The following is an 18,383-nucleotide window of genomic DNA, read 5'->3' as shown; positions in this document are numbered from 1 at the left end:
AATGATTAGATTCTATTGAAATGTAATCAACCTGCATATATATTATAAATAAAATATGAAGTAATTAAATGACATTCTCGGATTGGAATTAAACGCTAAAGTCTTGATAATACAAATCCGTAATAATAAATATTCATGAATATATATCAGACAACTACCGCATCAATCAGAATCCTCTTAACATTGTCGATCAGCTCATTCATCTGTTCCCTGGAGTGCAATGGCGACGGATAGACACACGCGCAGTCCAGCTTCCCGTCGCGAACCGTGTCGAAAATAGCGACGGAAGGGCCGACGCCGTGGACAGAAGCGCACCCCACGTAGTCCTCCACCCCTATCTTCTGCTGGATGCGATTGGAGTCGTCGAGCACCGGGTCCTCAAACACCGTCAGGAGCGACGTCCTGAGCGACGACGATGGCGTCAGGCTGGGATTCTCGATGGCTTTGGACATGAGGAAGTTTAGGTCAGCCATGTCCGAAAATTGTTTGTTCATCTTCTTGTAATGTGCGAAGTCCATGTAGCAATTCTTGGCTAAGTCCCACAAGGTTTCAGTTCCTTTTACGGTGTGGATGTTGAGGATTGCAGAGTGGTAGAATCCTGAAATGTTCACAAAAGCCCAGATTTTGATTCATCCAACGTATACAAATAGAGGGAGTAAAAGTAATTACACTGATTATATAATACAGAAATATTGTATTTTTTTACGTGGATAAAATAGGCTTTTTATTTGTATTTTTTTCTACTGCCATTAGATTTTAACAGCAATCCTATATGTACTACACATAGCCATTAAGTTGCGGGAAAAAAACGAGAAAATTGCATGTATCACAATTGCAAAGTATCCTCTATTGTGGTATCAATATTGCAAGGTACCCCAAATTGTAGTACCAAAATTTTGCCCGATTTTATTGCATGAGTTAACCGCCATGCATAGTGCCCATGGCCTTACTGTTTGAAATTTAACATAAGTATCAAACATGAAAAAATAACCTATTCTTTTGTACCATTTCAGATTATTTCAAAAAAATCGTACCAATATTGTAAATTATTCTAAATTATAGTGTCAAAAATATAATTTTCTCTTATATATAATTCCTGAATTTTCAGACAAGTTTCTTTTCTTTTTTCCTTAATTTGTTCCTTTTTGTCTTACCATAGTGATGATTGGAAAGAGGTGGTTGAAGCATAGAGCGGCAATCAGTGAGAGTGACGACTCCATATTTCTTCTTGAGCTTATTATCAGAAGGGGAGAATTTAGATGAATGTGCAGCAAGTAGTGCAGCAGCTGCCAGGGCTCCGCACAGTTTAATCCCTCTAGATTCACATCCCTGCAATTAATCAATCACTTAATTTGTATAATAAACCTCGTATACTAATCAATCATGACAAATATTTTAATCATATAGCAAAAATCATTATTAATACTACTATATATAGTTAGTAACTATTTACTATGACTTTTTTATTTTTAGTTATAATTAAATGTTATATTTCTTGCAGTGACACAAATACAGTCTGCATTTTCCTAAGTTTTTTTTTTCATTCCAAATTAAGCAACCCCAATATTTCATTACAAAACAGTGTTCTTTATTGTATTCTATTTAATATTTATTACACATATACCAAATGTATAAAAATACGTATATCATCTAAATATTTTGTAATATATCATGTAGATATATATATATATATATATATAGATATATGTATAGATATTAAATAAAACAGCCTGAAAATTGATCACTGTACCAACCCATTGACCCATGTGCCAACCATAGTACTAACATTTATTGCAATCAATCAGAACTTTATTATAAATAAGATGCTATATATAGTCAGAATTATCACTGACACCTATTTGCGGAATAAAGAACTTTTCGAAGCTACACTCGACATTATGTGTACTGTGTGCAACAATAAATCAATGATCTAGTACCCATTGATGGGCACGTATGCACCCAAGATTTACTGCGCGAAGTGGAACATCGATCAAACCGACAGCGAAAGATCATTAATTGCTTGTTTCTTTATGTTTTCATTTTCAGTTTTGAAATAACAATTAAAGTGAAAATGTTTTTCTATATGTATTTTCATTTCAAATTATATTGATTTTTCATTGAAAAAATCTAAATCCGACTTGATCCGGTCAAATTAAATCACTCATATAGCAGGTACAGTATATTTATCATATAATTGGTGTACAATTCGAGAAAAATGATCAATCATATAACAAATACCATATACATATTCTGTAATTACTTTGATTTGGCTAAATTTGATTCGAACAAGAATTTTTCGATGAGATTACAGTACAGTCTAAAATGAATTATTAAAATATGAAACATGTTTTATGCTAAAATTGAATGTGAAAACATAAGAAACGGGATATATTAATAAAGTTCATGATGCATGCATATGAATTGACATTTATTGACCTACATGTACTATGTACAGGATTATAATGCGACAAGAGAAGAATTCTTGATGCTCATTTATGAAAAATTCAGAGGTTTTAGCAGCAGTAGTTGTGAACAAGTAAATGCAAACAGTAGCAAGTTCAACAAACCATTACTTGAACGTAGAGGCAAATATACACTTACAGCAAGAATCTGGGACGTATGATGTTTGTTCATTTGTAGTCTAACAACCTCAGAAAACCTGGGCGATTTCGAATTCTTGAACTTCAAATTCGTCAGCCTGAATGAGTTCACCGAGTAGCCCAACATGTCCATCCCATGAGCCCAGATTGTCTTCTTGGCAATCCCACTCGGGACCATACTCTCAATCCCCATCTCTCCCTCCCCTTCATTTTTAATTCCCTTTGATGCCCTGCCGCCCTCCGTCTCCTCCACCAGCTCCATGAGTTCCCTGAGCAACGACACCGCCGTGGTCCGATCGCATATCGACGTGTGGAACCGTAAAACGACCACAGATTTTGTGTCAGACACGGCGTACAGGCTTGCAAACATGACATTGATCCCGTTGCATGGGAAGGTATTGGGATCCGACCAGCTCTGGCTGTTGAGCTCGTGTTCCAAGATCACGTGGGCCGGAGAAATGTCGGAGTTGTGGTTGGCGGAGAGGACGTGGAGGAGATGCAAAGTTGATTTGGCGTCGTGGAATTTGAGGTGGACTTGTGGGGTGGTGGATGTGTGAAACGACAGGGTTTTGTTGGTCGGGTTGTTGCAAAGTTTGGAGCGGAGGAGAGGGTGAGAATTTTGGAGCTTTTGGAGGATTTTGTGCAGGGTTGAGGCTTGTGATGGTGGTCTAGCCATTTGAAGCGCTAGCACGGTGATGCCGGTGCCGGAGGACACGGCCCGGCACCAGTTCTGCTCGGTGTTGCCTAGGGCTCGAGCTTTGGGCACTAGTGGTTCCGAGTTACGGTTAGCGCCGGTCATTTTTTCGTCGTGCTACCGGTGGTGATGTAATTGTGTAGTTTGTGTACGTATGTGATACCATGCGTGTGTTTGCCCCACTTGGGGTGATGCATATATATAGTAGGGAAATTCTAATTTGAAGGGTTTTGTCATATTTAAATCAATTATAACAATAAATATAATATATTTATGGTGTATAGTTTAAAAAATTATGTGATCAATCACAGGACCAGTGTTACACTTGCTCTATAATTGGTTTTGTTACACTAAATTTAATTGGATGGAATATATTTAATACACTTTTTCATTTCAATACTATACCCATTTGTGTTGTATGTGACTTAATATTTAAATTATTTTAACTTAATTACATGTACCAGAATTAGGTATGATTTCATTAATTGCAGAGTCACAAGCTCGGTAGGTTAAACTTTTTATTGCTTCTTTAATTAAGGGAATTTAATCCCCCCAAAAATATTTTTCCCCCTAAAAAATGTTGGAGACATTACTATGTTTAGATTCATATTTTCATATTTCCCGATACAAGATAAAATACACCCAATATTTGTTTCTGTATTTTTACATCTCTATGTGTGTATTTTTTAATTTTTATATAATATATATATTTATATTTATATATGTAATATAAACGAGATATGATTTTACAATAAACATTGATTTTTATCTTCAAAAAATACAATATTAAATATTTATATATATACATATTTATATATAAAAGAGATATGATTTGATAATGAACAATGATTTTTGTCCTCAAATCGCAACATCAAACCAACGTCACTTATTTTAAAATATTTTAGATTACCCCAAAATACAAATTCAAACATATCATTTATCTTCAACAGATACTTACTTATCTTTATTTTTTTTTCTCTATTTTTAAAACACAAAACAAAACACTTAAAATACAAATTCAAACATAAAATACGTATCTTCCTTGGGAATTGCATATCCTCCAACAGACCAACACTATAAATTATAAATTGAAATGTTATAAGTTGCCACCTCTGTCCCATTTTTGGATGTTTGAAATTGATTAAAATAAGCGATTAATATTAATATTTAGTATTAAAAATTATACTTTTTGTTTACATATTTTGTTTTTGTATTGGTTAAATAAGACGGTGTTTGGGTCAGCTTATAATCTCTTTAAAATAGTTTATAAAATATTTGTGAGTTTATAAGATATTATAAATTATTTTGATAATTTTTTTAGAAAAATAGTTTATAAGTTCTAAAAGTAAGATGTCCGACGTTACAAACTCTGTTTTTTTTTCAAAAAAAAAAAAAAATAGCAAGGAGTTGTTAATTTATAATTTCTAAGATCTTGACAAATTCTTTCAAAATAATTATAAATTTATCATTACTAACATCTTAATCATAAGTTTTATAATCTTATCTTATCCAAATACTTATAAACTTATATATTTTTAAAGTAAGATATAATATCTTATAAGTTCTAAACACATATTAATTATCTGAAGTTAGCCCTGATTACACAACCCCCCCCCCTCCCCTCCGCGTCCTTTATAAAATTACAAGTGCACTCCTTGAGCTACGTCTAAAAACCACGATAAATGACTACTATTAATTACGGTTAAATAAAATCGACGCAGAGCTTTTCGATCATGAAAAAAATATTTGCAATGGCTAAGAGCCATGATTAAAATATTTGTCATGACTTCTAACTATAAGAAACATTTTAGACACCTCGCTAAAACTACAATCAACAACATTTGTACGACCGTTGTTAATAACTATTTGATACTATTATTTGTTGTTAACTATAATAATAATCCGTAGTTAAATATTATAATTATTCTAGTGATTCGAAGAATTTTTCGATAAATTTCATCCTTGAAATTATAATTACAGTTACAATCTCAATGACCGTACTTATATTAATGTTACAAATAATATAAAATACTTATATAATTAGATCTAACATCCCACAATACCAATATAATCCAAACATCAGAATTCATGAATATAATTGTAGGTGAAAGTCCATACTCCATAGTAACATTGAATGACATTTATTGCTTGCCATTGCTGTCTGATAACACTGCATAGTTCCTTTTATTTCTCCCAAAAATCAACTTTATCTTATGTATATATATTAAATGTGGAATAGTAATATGAATATCTCTACATTACTCAGTCGGTGATTTCTTTTTTATATTTAACATTATCGCATCATTATTTTAATTACAGATAAAATAATGTTTAAAATTATTACTTCAAAAAATAAAAAACATTCTTAAAATATAAAAACCATATTTTATGTCCTTTCCCCTCCTTTTTTAAGGAATTATGACTTTATGGTATGATGCTTTAATTTTGTTATAGGAGATAGTCATGGGCATGTGCACATTGAAATTGAATGTCTTCTCACCCATCTCTTTGTCTCTTCATTTGCTTCTCTATTAGTTTGAAAAATTACATTTAAATCCTTGAAGTTTGTTACTATTTAACAAATAAATTTTAATTTTTTTTTACTGAATTTGTTTATATTAGCAAAAATTAAATGAAAATATATATTTAGCTCGATTGACTTATTGGTGACATATTGCAGGCCAAATAAATTTTTTTTTAACGAAATCAACCTTATACATATTTACACGATAATACATGTGAGAATGTGTATCTTATATGGATATTTTGGTAAAAAGAAAATTAAATTATAATGAGTTAATTAGGATTAAATATAAATTTTTATTAATTTTTTTGCTTGTATCAACGAGCTCGATGAATTTTGAATAATAAACAAATCTATTTGTGAGACAAAACTAAACATAAAAAAGTAGTGAATTTAATTTCCAAACAATAAAAGATGTAATTGCACCAAATATAATGAAAGGGCAATGCCTTATCCCTGATATTAAATAACAATCCAATGACATTTATGTTACTAAAGAACATCGGATTGTGGGCCCCGTGTCAAATTAAAATACACAGATGTCCATTCTTATAGTTAGGACCATTCCTTTATTTTCTTCACTTTTGGTAGGTTTATTTTTCAGGTTCTTTACGTACGTTGTAGTAAATACCAACGATGAATTCTAGTATTAAATTAAATGGGTATTTTACAGCTACTTTTTATGAAATTTATTATAATTATAAATATTTTATTATTATTTAAAAAATTATAAATATTTTTTTGAATGGAACGTCCATCTAACAATGAATCCTTCTCGTTAGCTTCCGTTATATTTTCATTTTTCCGAACTAATATTCCCTTTGGAATATTTATTTTAACCATTCTAAAAACTTTTAAATTTTGTTTTTAAAAAAATCAGTAAGAGTAAAATAATAATATCTATTTTTCTGTTTATGGACTATATTATTATTTGCCATTTGATGAAAATATTTATTATTTTTTAAATAATAAAAAAATATTTATAATTATGTCAAATCTTGTAACTGTAATGTATCCTAGAGTGAATACATAATAAATGCTAACAAGGGCGGTGGAATATAACGTAAATGTAGATATTATATAAAAATAGAAATGCATTTGTTGCACGCAATTCTGACGGTTCACATTCTATTCATCATGAAAAATAAGTAAAAAAATTTTAGTAAAAAATAAAATAGCAAATTATCGTATGTGTTCTAAAACATGAAGTAAATTACCTCCAATTTAAACCATTGATAGGAGGGTAATTTACTTAATTTTTTTGAAATACAGAGCGTAATTTGCTAAATCTATTTTTTTTTTAATAGAGGAATATTTGCCCATTTTACATAGGGTGAATTGCATTTAACCCAATGAATATGTGTATGTATGGAGAAACGAACGAGAACTGGTATATAGTGTCATAGCAGTTGAATAAAATGTAGCTTCGCCGTAAATTTCATAAATATCATCAATGATATACATAAGTAATTATAAAAGTGGCGAAAATAGGTGAAAATTCCCTCTTTGGTATAAAATCATACACGACCATGTAATTCAAATTGGCGTATTTTTCTCAAATTTTGGCGGTATGAATTAACTAAAATACCCCCCCCCCCATGTAGCTGTGATTTTGAGTTGGGGAGTAAACAAGAAAATTATTCTCGACAGTTGACACGATTAACGCTTTTCATATCTATTTTCGCTTAGAAAGGTAAGGCATATATATTAACACTTTAAGATATTTATAGTAGAGTCAGCAATATTAGGGTGTGGTAAGGCATATATAATTTATAGTGTATTTTAGGTATAAAAATACTTTTATACCCCCATAAATAAATCTGTCAATTATATAATGGGAAAGCTAGAACAAGCTCTGCTGAGATTTAATAAAACTACAATACTTAATCATTATTTAAAAAATTATCAACATCTCCCAAATTTTAACAACTGTACAACGATTAGCTTTAGTTAGTCTTCTATTCATTTTTATCAGGGAACTGAACAAAATATTTTTATGGACTATAAACTTATACTTTCTTATTTTAAAAATTTCATGATTTTTTTTTCATGGGCTATGGGGATATATATATTTATAATTTTTAAATTTTTTCATCCAACTCGTCCTATTATTTTTTATTTTCTTTAGAAAAAATAAATGAGGGAAAAATTATCAAATTCAATAATTCAATGATTATATAATTTTATTAAATATTAAAAATATTAGTAAATATTTAAATAATAAAAAATATTTAAAATTATGTCAAATTTTAGAAAAATTCATTTTAGTTTACCTTTACCTTTGTAGAATTGTATAGGAAATATAGATTGAGCATTGGGTTTGGGTTCCGTACAAAAAAAGTATATACCAAAGTAGCCCAAAATAATCAGGGCCCATGAAGCCCAAATCCACAATCTATTAAAAATGCAAGGCCCGTGAAATTCAAACACTCCGTAAGCGTGAGGGTATATTTGTGAATTCGGGAATTATAAATTCCGACACAGCAAGAGAGAGAGAGAGAGGGAGCGGCTCCTCAAAATTTCAAATTATCAGAAGATTCAGAGCACACTATCCCGCTCTCCTTTAACACTTCTCAATTCTCACACACTCCACACACTGAGAGGAGAGAGAACTTTTACACTCATTCAATTTCACTCGTACATACACGGCCAACCGGAGATGTCGAGTCGTCACGAGAAAGAGAAGGGCGTCAATGTCCAGGTTCTCCTTCGTTGCAGGTAAATTGGTGTCCGTTTGGAACTAGGGGTTTTTAAGTTTCTTTCCTGTTTTGATTGATTAATGATGGACATTTTGCAGACCGTTTAGCGAGGATGAGTTGCGGAACAATGCGCCGCAGGTTGTGTCGTGCAATGAATACCAGAGGGAGGTCTCGGTCTCCCAGAGTATTGCCGGAAAGTACATTGATAGGGTTTTTACTTTTGACAAGGTTAGTTGTCTTTGTTGTACGTTTTCTTTATCTTCGGTTCAGTTTTTGGGGATGTCCATCCGATCGGCGTGGTACACTGTTGCTTGTCTGTATGACTATCTCTTTATAATTTGAAGTTTTCAGATTGAATATTTTAGTAGGTGCATTTTCTGTAAGTTTTAGGAGTTTCGAAATGATGTTATATGGCAACAGAATCACCGATATGCTTTTCGCAGCCAGCCAGCTTAAGCAACTATTTGTTTATTGAGTTTTGGAGCTGTGATGCTGTGCGAGGTTATTACGAGTATTATTGAAGAAATTTGCCGCTTCAGGGTTCTGAATTATACTGTGGAATTGGCATTTATCTGGTTTATACTTTATGAGATGCACTTTTTCATATTTTGTAAAACAATTTGATAATCTTATTATCACATTTAGGTGTTTGGACCTAATGCTCAACAGAAGGATCTTTATGAACAAGCAGTAGTTCCAATAGTAAATGAGGTTTTGGAAGGTTTCAACTGTACAATCTTTGCCTATGGACAAACTGGCACAGGAAAAACTTACACAATGGAGGGTGAATGTAAGCGTTCAAAGGTACTGTACAATGACATGGTTTACGTGCATCATTGATTTTTATTGCATACCTAAGTTGATAAGGCGTGTAATTTTGCTTTATCATGAAGAGTGGCCCAACTGGAGAGTTGCCCCCAGAAGCTGGAGTGATACCCAGAGCAGTAAAGCAAATATTTGATACATTAGAGGGTCAAAATGCAGAATACAGTGTGAAAGTCACTTTCTTGGAGTTGTACAATGAAGAAATCACCGACTTGTTAGCCCCTGAAGAATTATCTAAAGTTGCTCTGGAGGACAAGCAGAAAAAACAATTACCACTCATGGAAGATGGGAAAGGTGGTGTTCTTGTCAGGGGACTAGAAGAGGAAATTGTAACAAGTGCCAGCGAGATTTTCACTTTACTTGAAAGGGGGTCTGCTAAACGCCGAACTGCCGAAACCTTATTAAACAAACAATCAAGGTGCCGATTATGATCTGCCTTAAAATGTGGGGTATATCACTTTTCTATTTTGTGGATGTAAACCTTAATGTTATTTTGTTTTTGAATGTAGTCGATCGCATTCTCTATTTTCCATAACAATACATATAAAGGAAGCAACTCCTGAAGGTGAAGAATTGATAAAATGCGGCAAGTTGAATTTGGTTGATTTGGCTGGTTCAGAGAACATCTCTCGTTCTGGTGCTAGGGAGGTAAAAAAAATCTTGCTTCATTGCTGAAGTACTTGACATGACAGGTTATGAAGTAATAGATTTTTTCTACGACTTTCCTGTTAAAAAGTCTGTTAAATTTGTTGACTCCTTCCGTATTCATGACATTGCAAGGGTACTTGGTCTTTATTTTTCTCTTTTTATTCCTGAATGTATTTTTCAATATTTGCAGGGGAGGGCCAGAGAAGCTGGAGAAATAAACAAAAGTTTGCTTACATTAGGCCGAGTAATAAATGCTCTAGTGGAGCATCTTGGACATATTCCTTATAGGTCTAATCTTCTGCAATCATATATTCTTTTTCTCCTTTTGAAGTGCTCTTAGATTGTAAACTTTTGACCCTATATATCATCTCTTTTAACAGGGACAGCAAGCTCACACGTTTGCTCCGTGATTCACTGGGGGGAAGAACAAAAACCTGTATTATTGCTACAGTATCACCAGCTGTTCACTGTCTTGAGGAGACCCTCAGCACATTGGATTATGCCCACAGGGCCAAGAATATAAAGAATAAACCTGAGGTTTGTTTACATTACCTTTAATCTAAATCATTTCCTCCCTTTTCCATGGGCATATTAGGTTCTTGTGTCTTTAAGTGAGTTCTTTCCTTGTAAACTTATTCTTAGTACCTCGTCTTGTGTCTGTTCTGATAAAACCCATCATTATTGTTTACACTGGTGACTGATATATGATGAATTATTTATATATCTATAGCTTGCCTTCAAACATGATCTTTCATTTAGGATGTGATATTTTGCTAAGCATAAGTTTTTAGTTATCACGAAAACATATATTGCAATGTTAGTCAGATGATTAGTGATATATATAATGAACTCATGCCTACTGATATCCTATAATTATTTTGCTTGAGTTTATGGGATATAATACCAGTGATCTAACTTGGAGCTGTTTCTACCGTTGAAAATCCCAATGCTTTTCTGAACATAATATCAAGCATGTGCATGCTGTTGATCCATCTGTTTCTCTGATGGCCAGAAGTTGTTCTGATGGTGCTATGTTAATCTAACTATGGAAGGACTGCCACATAAGTGTCTTCACATGGTGAAATCTTTATATATCTACTTTTAACTTGTAGGTCAATCAGAAGATGATGAAATCAACTCTTATTAAGGATCTCTACGGTGAAATAGAACGGCTTAAAGCAGGTAATTTTATCAACATTATAAGATGCCTATGTAGGCATATTTATGGTTCTTTTGAAATTTATGCTTTCAGAATTTCTGTTTAATCCATCTCTTCTCTGTGTCTCTCCATAGAGGTATATGCTGCACGCGAGAAGAATGGGGTCTATATCCCTAAGGAACGATATTATCAGGAGGAGAGTGAGAGAAAGGTCCAGAATCTTGGATGCTTTAATATTTTATTTCAATAAAACTCCTTTTTTATCATGTCTTTCTACTCTTTTGATTTTTTGAATCTACTTCTTGTTAAGACTTAGAGCTTTAGCCTATTACTAAGTTGTATAATGGTGTTTTTGTCTTTGTTCTTTGCATTGAAATATCTGATGGCACATTTTGAGGCGCTACAGAATTTGTATGAAATATAGTCCTAGTGTTTTATAATAGATTTTTTTTTTTGCTATTTTAGGCAATGGCCGATCAGATTGAACAAATGGGAATGACAATTGAAAACTATCAGAAGGTTTGTACTTATGATGCTTTTTTTGCTTAGTATCAGGCGTAGATATGAGATCAGAGAGTTTCTTAATTTATTTGATTATGGCACACAGCAAATAGAGGAACTTCAAGCAAAATACAATGATCAGGTTCAAATATGCTCTGATTTGAGCAACAAACTTGATGTGACCCAAGTAAGTTGTATTCACAGCTTGAAGCCAAGTACTTAATTTATCTCCCACTCCGAGTCTTATGTGCAGTTGTTTGCAGAAAAACTTAAACCTAACTAGAAAAATGTTGGCTAACACTGAGGATGACTTAAAACGATGCCAATATTCCCTCAAGGAGCGGGATTTTATCATATCTGAACAGAAAAGAGCAGGTATTTGATGAAAATTATTAGATGGAATTTCTTTATGCGGTGTCTAAACAAAGTTTCCAAATAATCAAACAGAAAATGCTCTGGCTCTTCAAGCATGTGTTTTGCGGGCTGATTTGGAGAAGTCACAAAAGGATAATGCTTCACTATTTCTTAAAATCGGTAATCATTTTCACTTGTCTGGGGGGTTTAAAAGCTTCATAAATATGGCCAGTCAAAACTCAGGGCTTGTAGTTATATTTTTGCAGACAGGGAGGACAAATTAAACGCTGGTAACAGGTCAATTGTGAACACTTTTCAAGCTGATCTTTCTCAGCAGCTTGGTACTCTTTGTGACTCGCTGGCCTCATCTGTGTCTCGACAAAGTGAACACCTCCAGTCTGTTGAGAATCTCTGTAATGCTTTTCTCCAAGTGCATGATAAGGTTTTCACCTGCCATTCATCTGGTTGCCACTTATTCATCTTCCATTATAATTTCTTATTGGACTAATTTTGTGCTTGAGTTGAAAGGATATTCTCCAAGTATCTTAGTCATGTGAATATATTGCCACCCATCTCCAATGCCTCTTGCCAATTGTCTTATTCTTTCTTGTTTCTCTAAATTCTGCTTGCAGGCTTCTGTAGAATTAAAGAAAAAAGTAAGTTCTTCAAGGGCTTTGTATATTTCTCATTTTGAGGCTGTACAAAATGTTGTCCGCTTGCATAAAGCTGGTGCTAATGCTGCATTGGAGGATCTGTCAGCTTTGGCTTACTCCCATTCTAAATCTATCGAGGATGTAAGAGGACTTTTCATTTCTTCCTGCATATCTTTCTAGTATTTGCTTTGCTTGGTAGAGAGTCTCACCCTATTCTAAAACCTGTGCAGTTCTTATCTGCAGAGACTATTGAGACGAAATCAGTTTTTGATGATCTTCAGGAAACTCTATCAAGTCATCAAGGGGAAATGGCTCACTTTGCAAGAGAACTTCGGCAGGTTTGCACATTACTCTGGTTCTTCCCTTTGGGACTCTTTATAAGATTGTTTTCTTCTAACCTAAGCAAGTCCTGCTTTATATCTCCTTTGAGATAATTAACTAGATTGTTTTGCAGAGATTTAGTGCTAGTAAAGAGAACCTGATGAGCACCTCAGAATCCATTCATGGATTTCTTGATAAGCTTTTTGAAGAATCAAAAAAACTTGAATGCCATGCAAATCAAGTTGATGAAATACACAGCATCGCTGAATTTCGGAAGGCTTATGAGGTTTCTGTACATATGAATTTAATTGTCTATAGCAAAGTGTGATTCTTTACCTTTAGCTTACATATCGAGTCTATTGTCTGCAGGAACAATCGAGATCAGAAGCAGAGAAGCTTATTGCTGACATGACTTCTCTTGTCTTTGATTGCATGCATCGTCAGAGAGAGATGGTTCTGATTTCTGCTGCTTAACAATTGTTGTTTGTTTCCTGTTTCTCGGTTTCTCCAATTATCTGACTTTCACCTGACAGGTGCATGCAAGGCTGGGTGATCTTAAGGATACAGCGGTTCGAAATAAGATGTTTCTGGATGGACATGTTTCAATGATGGATGGCATTACAATGGATTTGAAAAGAAAATGGCAGGATTGCTTTTTGCAGTCAGAGAGTAATTTTAAGGATAATGCCGACTTCTCTGCAGCTAAGCATTGTCGTATGGAGTTACTGTTGCAGAAGTGGTAAGAATGATCTATTTCTTATATTATTATTCTTGTCCATTTCTTTATCTCTGGTACTTGTACATTTCATTTTCTGTCATTCTTGTCTCTCTTTTCCCATCAACCCTTGTAACAATTATTTGTGCACACATTAATTGTGTTCTCATAGATTGGGCTTTGAGTTTTTATTCTCTCTTGCCTATATTTGTTCTTGACTCTTGATTATTTCTTCTTCAGTGGAAACAGTGCTGATACAGCTCTAAAGAGATGGGAAAGAATGCAAGAATCTATGAATGATATGGGAAATCAACATGCCTCGTCAATTGCTTCACATGTTAGGTTCGTTAATTTACGCTGTAGGCTTTGTCCAATTGTGTTGTGCATGTGGATACAGAAGAGGAGATGAGTAGAAGCATTTAATGTCATGTCATGTAATCTCTCTCCTTTTTATGCATAAACAAACCTCTGATGCCATTAGCTCAGATGGAAGTTTTTTGCAAGATATGATATTTACTTTTTCAATACTTCTTTTTCAGGAGTATGTATCATATTAATGAACAACACAATGCTGAAATTGAAGCGGCGAGAATTATGGTTGAGGATGATATCAAAAAGAGTACCGAAGATATCATTCGGCAGTTTGATGGTTAGTTTTCCTTGACATGCTTTTGATGACTTGAAGTTGTGATCAAGTATGCTCACAATCTTTCATATACTAAAGCTATCAAGTCAAATTAAAGTATAGAATAGCATGCAATTTGATGCAGACTATGCCATACTAGACTATTTTGAATATTTTGATCTGTTTATTTGTTTTCCTGGTATTGGACGGAAACTTGTCTGACATTAAGAATAAAGAACAGAAGAAACTTTTTATTAGTCATCATTTTCCTTGTTTTCATATTGTAACAAAACTTTCTTCATTGCCAGTCAAACATTTTGAAGTGTCATGTTGTAGTTCTTCTATTGTGGTCAGAGATTGATGCCCATAATTTTAGCAGAAATTCCTGTAAATTTGAAGCCTTGGGAAGTAAATTAGACAAATATATGCTCTATTGTGTGGGCTTAACTAAAAGACTGAGCTGAGGATCAAATATTCATTTTCTTACTTTCGAAGGAGTAAATAGTTTTATTGTTAATTGCCATTTCTTCCATTTGATTGTTAAATGTCATGGTTTATGATACGATACTTCCTAACTTACACTGCGTAGTGCATAGGTACTTGAGAATGGTTTGAACGGGAGGCCTATTCTGACTTAATGTTATATTTATTACACTCCAGGCTTGTCAGAACAAGAGAAAGTGTCAGTTTCTGGAATTTTGACAACCTCCAGAACCCATTCAGAAGCACTTGAGAATCTTCGCAGAGATCATTCCCAGCAGTCAGCTTGTATTGAGCAGCATGCTATCGATACTTTCAGGGAAAAATACGTGGTATGTTCTCTCTACTTTTTGGTGCTCATAATTTTGTTTTCCTCTTGCACTGTCCACTCTTCTAGTTTTGCTGCAAACAATGTTAATATTTGCCTTCAACGACTCAGCAAGAACATAAATGATTATGTAGGAAATTCTCATTCTATTCAGTATTTTTGAATCTAAACAGCTGCTGTTTGAGAGTGATATAAATATGATAAAAGCGAGATTTATCCCATTCTACCATGCATCTTAACCTTTTTTTCTTAATGTTAGGATTATGAGCCCACTGGTACAACACCAATCAGATGCGAGGCAGATATTCCCAGCAAGACCACCATCGAGTCACTTCGAGCAATGCCTATGGAGACCCTTCAAGAAGAATTTCGTGAAAACCATTCATATGAATCATTTCAAGTGAAGGAACCAAAGCAACCCCTTGCCCCTCGTGCTCCGTTCTCACAGATCAACTAGTAGCTGAGGTCTTGCAATTTTTCATGATCCCATTCTAAATTCTTTGTAATTTGTACTTCTCATGTATACATGGTATCATCATCAATCTCAAAAAAAAAAAAAAAAAAAGAAAAAGAAACGCAGAAATTTGAAAAGTTGGTGTAGAGAGCTGTAGTTTCAAGTATTAAATGCAGGATGGTTGTAGGGTCATCAACTCAACATAAATCCCTTCTCAGGATTTACTGGTGTTGTAAGCTTCTGATTCACGACCTGTTTCTATTTAAGATTGGAAAACAGGAAATATTGAATACTTTACCTTCTGTTTCGCAATTGTTACGTATAACGCTTTTCCTTGAGGGTAGGTAGGCGGATCAAGTTCAAGGCAATGCTAGGGTAAGAATGTTCACCGATTTTGAAAAATGTTAAACTTTTTCATTGAATTGGTTGTGATTATATCATAAATTTTAATTATTAACGATCAACAGATAAATATGTATAACATTAAGTATTAAATATAACTTTAGTTACATGAAAGAAAAGTTTTTGTTTGATAGTATCAAATTATTATGTGATTGATTATTATTTCTGAAAAAATAATGGTTACAACTGAACCGGATTTGATTGAAGTATTTCAATGTGAAATGTAAATACTAAATCCTATTTGTTTCTTGAACCTTGCAAGGGGTTATGACTTATGAGGTCTAAGTGAAGTGAGGGTATGTGTGTTATCTGGCAACTTATAATATAATGCTAAAATTCACACGACAAAATCTTGACCCCTCAAACCATGGACTTCGATTTCTCTCAAGGCTTCAATCCACAGACCACAACCAAATTCTTCAGCAGCCATTCTCGTCTCCGGATTCAGATTCCCACATCAAAGAAACAGAAATTTCTCAGTTTTCGGAAACCCTGGACCTGAAATTCTCTCGCAAGTGCAAAAATCTAGCTCAAGTGCATCAAGTGCATGCTCAGGTGATTGTCAATGGCCTGATTCGAGACCTCTCTTTTGCTAATAATATCCTCTACGGGTATACACTACATAGGGCTTTACAAAGTGCCTCTACATTGTTCTGTGGGATTTCCGAGAAGAATGCAGTTTCTTGGAGTGTTATGATTGGTGGGTATGCTAAAGCTGATGATTATGTCAATTGCTACAGTACTTTTAGAGAGTATATGAGATCGGGGGATCGGCTCGATAACTATACCTTGCCTGTTGTTATACGGGTTTGTAGGAATACCAGAGACTTGCAACTGGGTCGATTGTTGCACTGTGTAGTGCATAAGTTTGGTTTTGGTTCGTATCTTTTTGTGGCTGCAGTGCTTGTGGACATGTATGCGAAATGTAAGGCTATTGGGGATGCGGCACGGCTGTTTGATGAAATGCCGAAGAGGGACCTTGTTAGTTGGACTGTGATGATAGGGGCGTGTACTGAGTGCGGGAATCCGGAAAAGGCTCTGGATTTGTTTGATCGTATGAGACAGGAGGGAGTTATGCCGGATAAAGTTGCAATGGTGAACGTTGTGAATGCCTCTGCTAAGTTAGGGGTGATGCATAAGGCAAAGATCGTGGACAATTACATACAGAAGATGAGATTTTCCTTGGATGTGGTCCTGGGGACTGCTTTGGTTGATATGCATGCAAAATGTGGCAGCATTGAGTTGGCAAGGGAGATATTTGGTAGGATAAGAGAAAAGAACGTTATATCATGGAGTACGATGATTGCAGCCCATGGATACCATGGGGAAGGCCAGAAAGCTCTCGATTTGTTTCACCTAATGTTGAAGAATGGGATTTTACCTAATAATATCACGTTCATCTCACTCTTGTATGCTTGTAGTCACTCAGGGCTTGTTGAGGAGGGTCTTAACATTTTCTCATTAATGCAAGAGGAGTATGGAGTGAGGCCGGATGTGAAGCATTTTACTTGTGTTGTTGACCTATTTGGTCGTGCTGGGAAACTGGATCAGGCCGTGACATTAATTGAGGATATGGATATCGAGAAAGATGCAGGACTGTGGGGGGCACTTCTTGGGGCATGTAGGATTCATGGGCATGTAGAACTTGCAGAAAAGGTTGCAGAGTCCCTCCTTGAATTACAACCTCAAAATGCAGGTCATTATGTATTACTTTCCAATATATATGCAAAAGCTGGTAGATGGAAAGAAGTAGCAAAGATTAGGGAACTAATGACCCATCAAAGAATAAAGAAAATTCCAGGTTGGACGTGGACTGAAGTAGATAATAAGATTCATAAATTCAGTGTTGGAGATCATACGCATCCACTCTCAGAGGAGATATACGAGGAGCTAAAGTGTTTGAGTGAGAAACTGGAGCTGGCTGGTTATGTCCCAGATACAAATTTTGTGCTACATGACATTGACGAGGAACTGAAATTAGGTCTCTTGCATACCCACAGTGAGAAATTGGCTATTGTATTCGGACTAATCAGCACCCCAGAGGGTACCCCAATTAGAATTACGAAAAATCTTAGGGTTTGTGGTGACTGTCACACGTTTACCAAATTCGTGTCTTTAGTCACGAATAGGTTGGTAGTTGTTCGTGATGCAAACCGATTTCACCATTTCAAGGAAGGAGCATGTTCTTGCAGAGATTACTGGTAGATGCTTTATTATTGTTTGTAAGCAAAAACCATTCTTTTCAATCCTCATCTCTTCATACTTACTTTTTCTGTTATGCAACTCTTGTTTAGAATGCAAAGCATCAAATGTTGTTGAGATTAGTTCCCAGGATTCCCTTGAAATGCTCATATTGAACATTGTACTGTCTTTTCTGGAAATACTATTTATAGTATGACAC

The 18,383-nt window shown here is 34.4% G+C and overlaps 2 protein-coding genes and 1 pseudogene across 2 annotated transcripts; 2 read left to right on the top strand and 1 right to left on the bottom strand.

The window, feature by feature from the left end:
- Window positions 1-21: 21 nt before the first annotated feature.
- On the bottom strand, window positions 22-3,488 carry LOC105161748 (uncharacterized). Its single transcript, XM_011079548.3, has 3 exons — window positions 2,602-3,488; window positions 1,155-1,329; window positions 22-598 (listed from the first exon to the last, which is right to left on the bottom strand). Exons 1-3 carry the CDS (start codon window positions 3,397-3,399, stop codon window positions 147-149), a joined length of 1,425 nt encoding a protein of 474 aa, XP_011077850.1. The 5' UTR covers window positions 3,400-3,488; the 3' UTR covers window positions 22-146.
- Window positions 3,489-8,301: 4,813 nt separating this feature from the next.
- On the top strand, window positions 8,302-15,892 carry LOC105161746 (kinesin-like protein KIN-5C). The gene is made up of 23 exons (XM_020693718.2): window positions 8,302-8,536; window positions 8,616-8,745; window positions 9,163-9,321; window positions 9,411-9,760; window positions 9,852-9,990; window positions 10,181-10,278; window positions 10,371-10,527; window positions 11,103-11,172; window positions 11,284-11,360; window positions 11,615-11,668; window positions 11,757-11,837; window positions 11,914-12,025; window positions 12,098-12,184; window positions 12,271-12,446; window positions 12,637-12,798; window positions 12,888-12,995; window positions 13,112-13,264; window positions 13,348-13,431; window positions 13,512-13,717; window positions 13,934-14,035; window positions 14,233-14,342; window positions 14,979-15,130; window positions 15,386-15,892. The coding sequence occupies exons 1-23, from the start codon at window positions 8,478-8,480 to the stop codon at window positions 15,581-15,583; spliced, it is 3,024 nt and encodes a 1,007-aa protein (XP_020549377.1). The 5' UTR covers window positions 8,302-8,477; the 3' UTR covers window positions 15,584-15,892.
- A 331-nt stretch (window positions 15,893-16,223) lies between these two features.
- On the top strand, window positions 16,224-18,377 carry LOC105161747 (pentatricopeptide repeat-containing protein At2g01510, mitochondrial pseudogene; annotated as a pseudogene).
- Window positions 18,378-18,383: the final 6 nt, after the last annotated feature.

This window comes from Sesamum indicum, linkage group LG5 (genome assembly GCF_026168435.1).
Source record: "Sesamum indicum cultivar Baizhima isolate 11 linkage group LG5, ASM2616843v1, whole genome shotgun sequence".
Lineage (NCBI taxonomy): Eukaryota > Viridiplantae > Streptophyta > Magnoliopsida > Lamiales > Pedaliaceae > Sesamum > Sesamum indicum.
This window is presented reverse-complemented; position numbering and strand designations above follow the sequence as displayed.

Coding starts and splice junctions, on each gene's coding strand:
- LOC105161748 (XM_011079548.3), bottom strand. CDS start 3,399: ATGACCGGCGCTAACCGTAACTCGGAACCACTAGTGCCCAAAGCTCGA. Junction 1,330..2,601: donor ATACGTCCCAGATTCTTGCT/GTAAGTGTATAT, acceptor GATTAATTGCAG/GGATGTGAATCTAGAGGGAT. Junction 599..1,154: donor TCTTTCCAATCATCACTATG/GTAAGACAAAAA, acceptor TGAACATTTCAG/GATTCTACCACTCTGCAATC.
- LOC105161746 (XM_020693718.2), top strand. CDS start 8,478: ATGTCGAGTCGTCACGAGAAAGAGAAGGGCGTCAATGTCCAGGTTCTC. Junction 12,185..12,270: donor TTCACTATTTCTTAAAATCG/GTAATCATTTTC, acceptor ATATTTTTGCAG/ACAGGGAGGACAAATTAAAC. Junction 13,265..13,347: donor AATTTCGGAAGGCTTATGAG/GTTTCTGTACAT, acceptor TATTGTCTGCAG/GAACAATCGAGATCAGAAGC.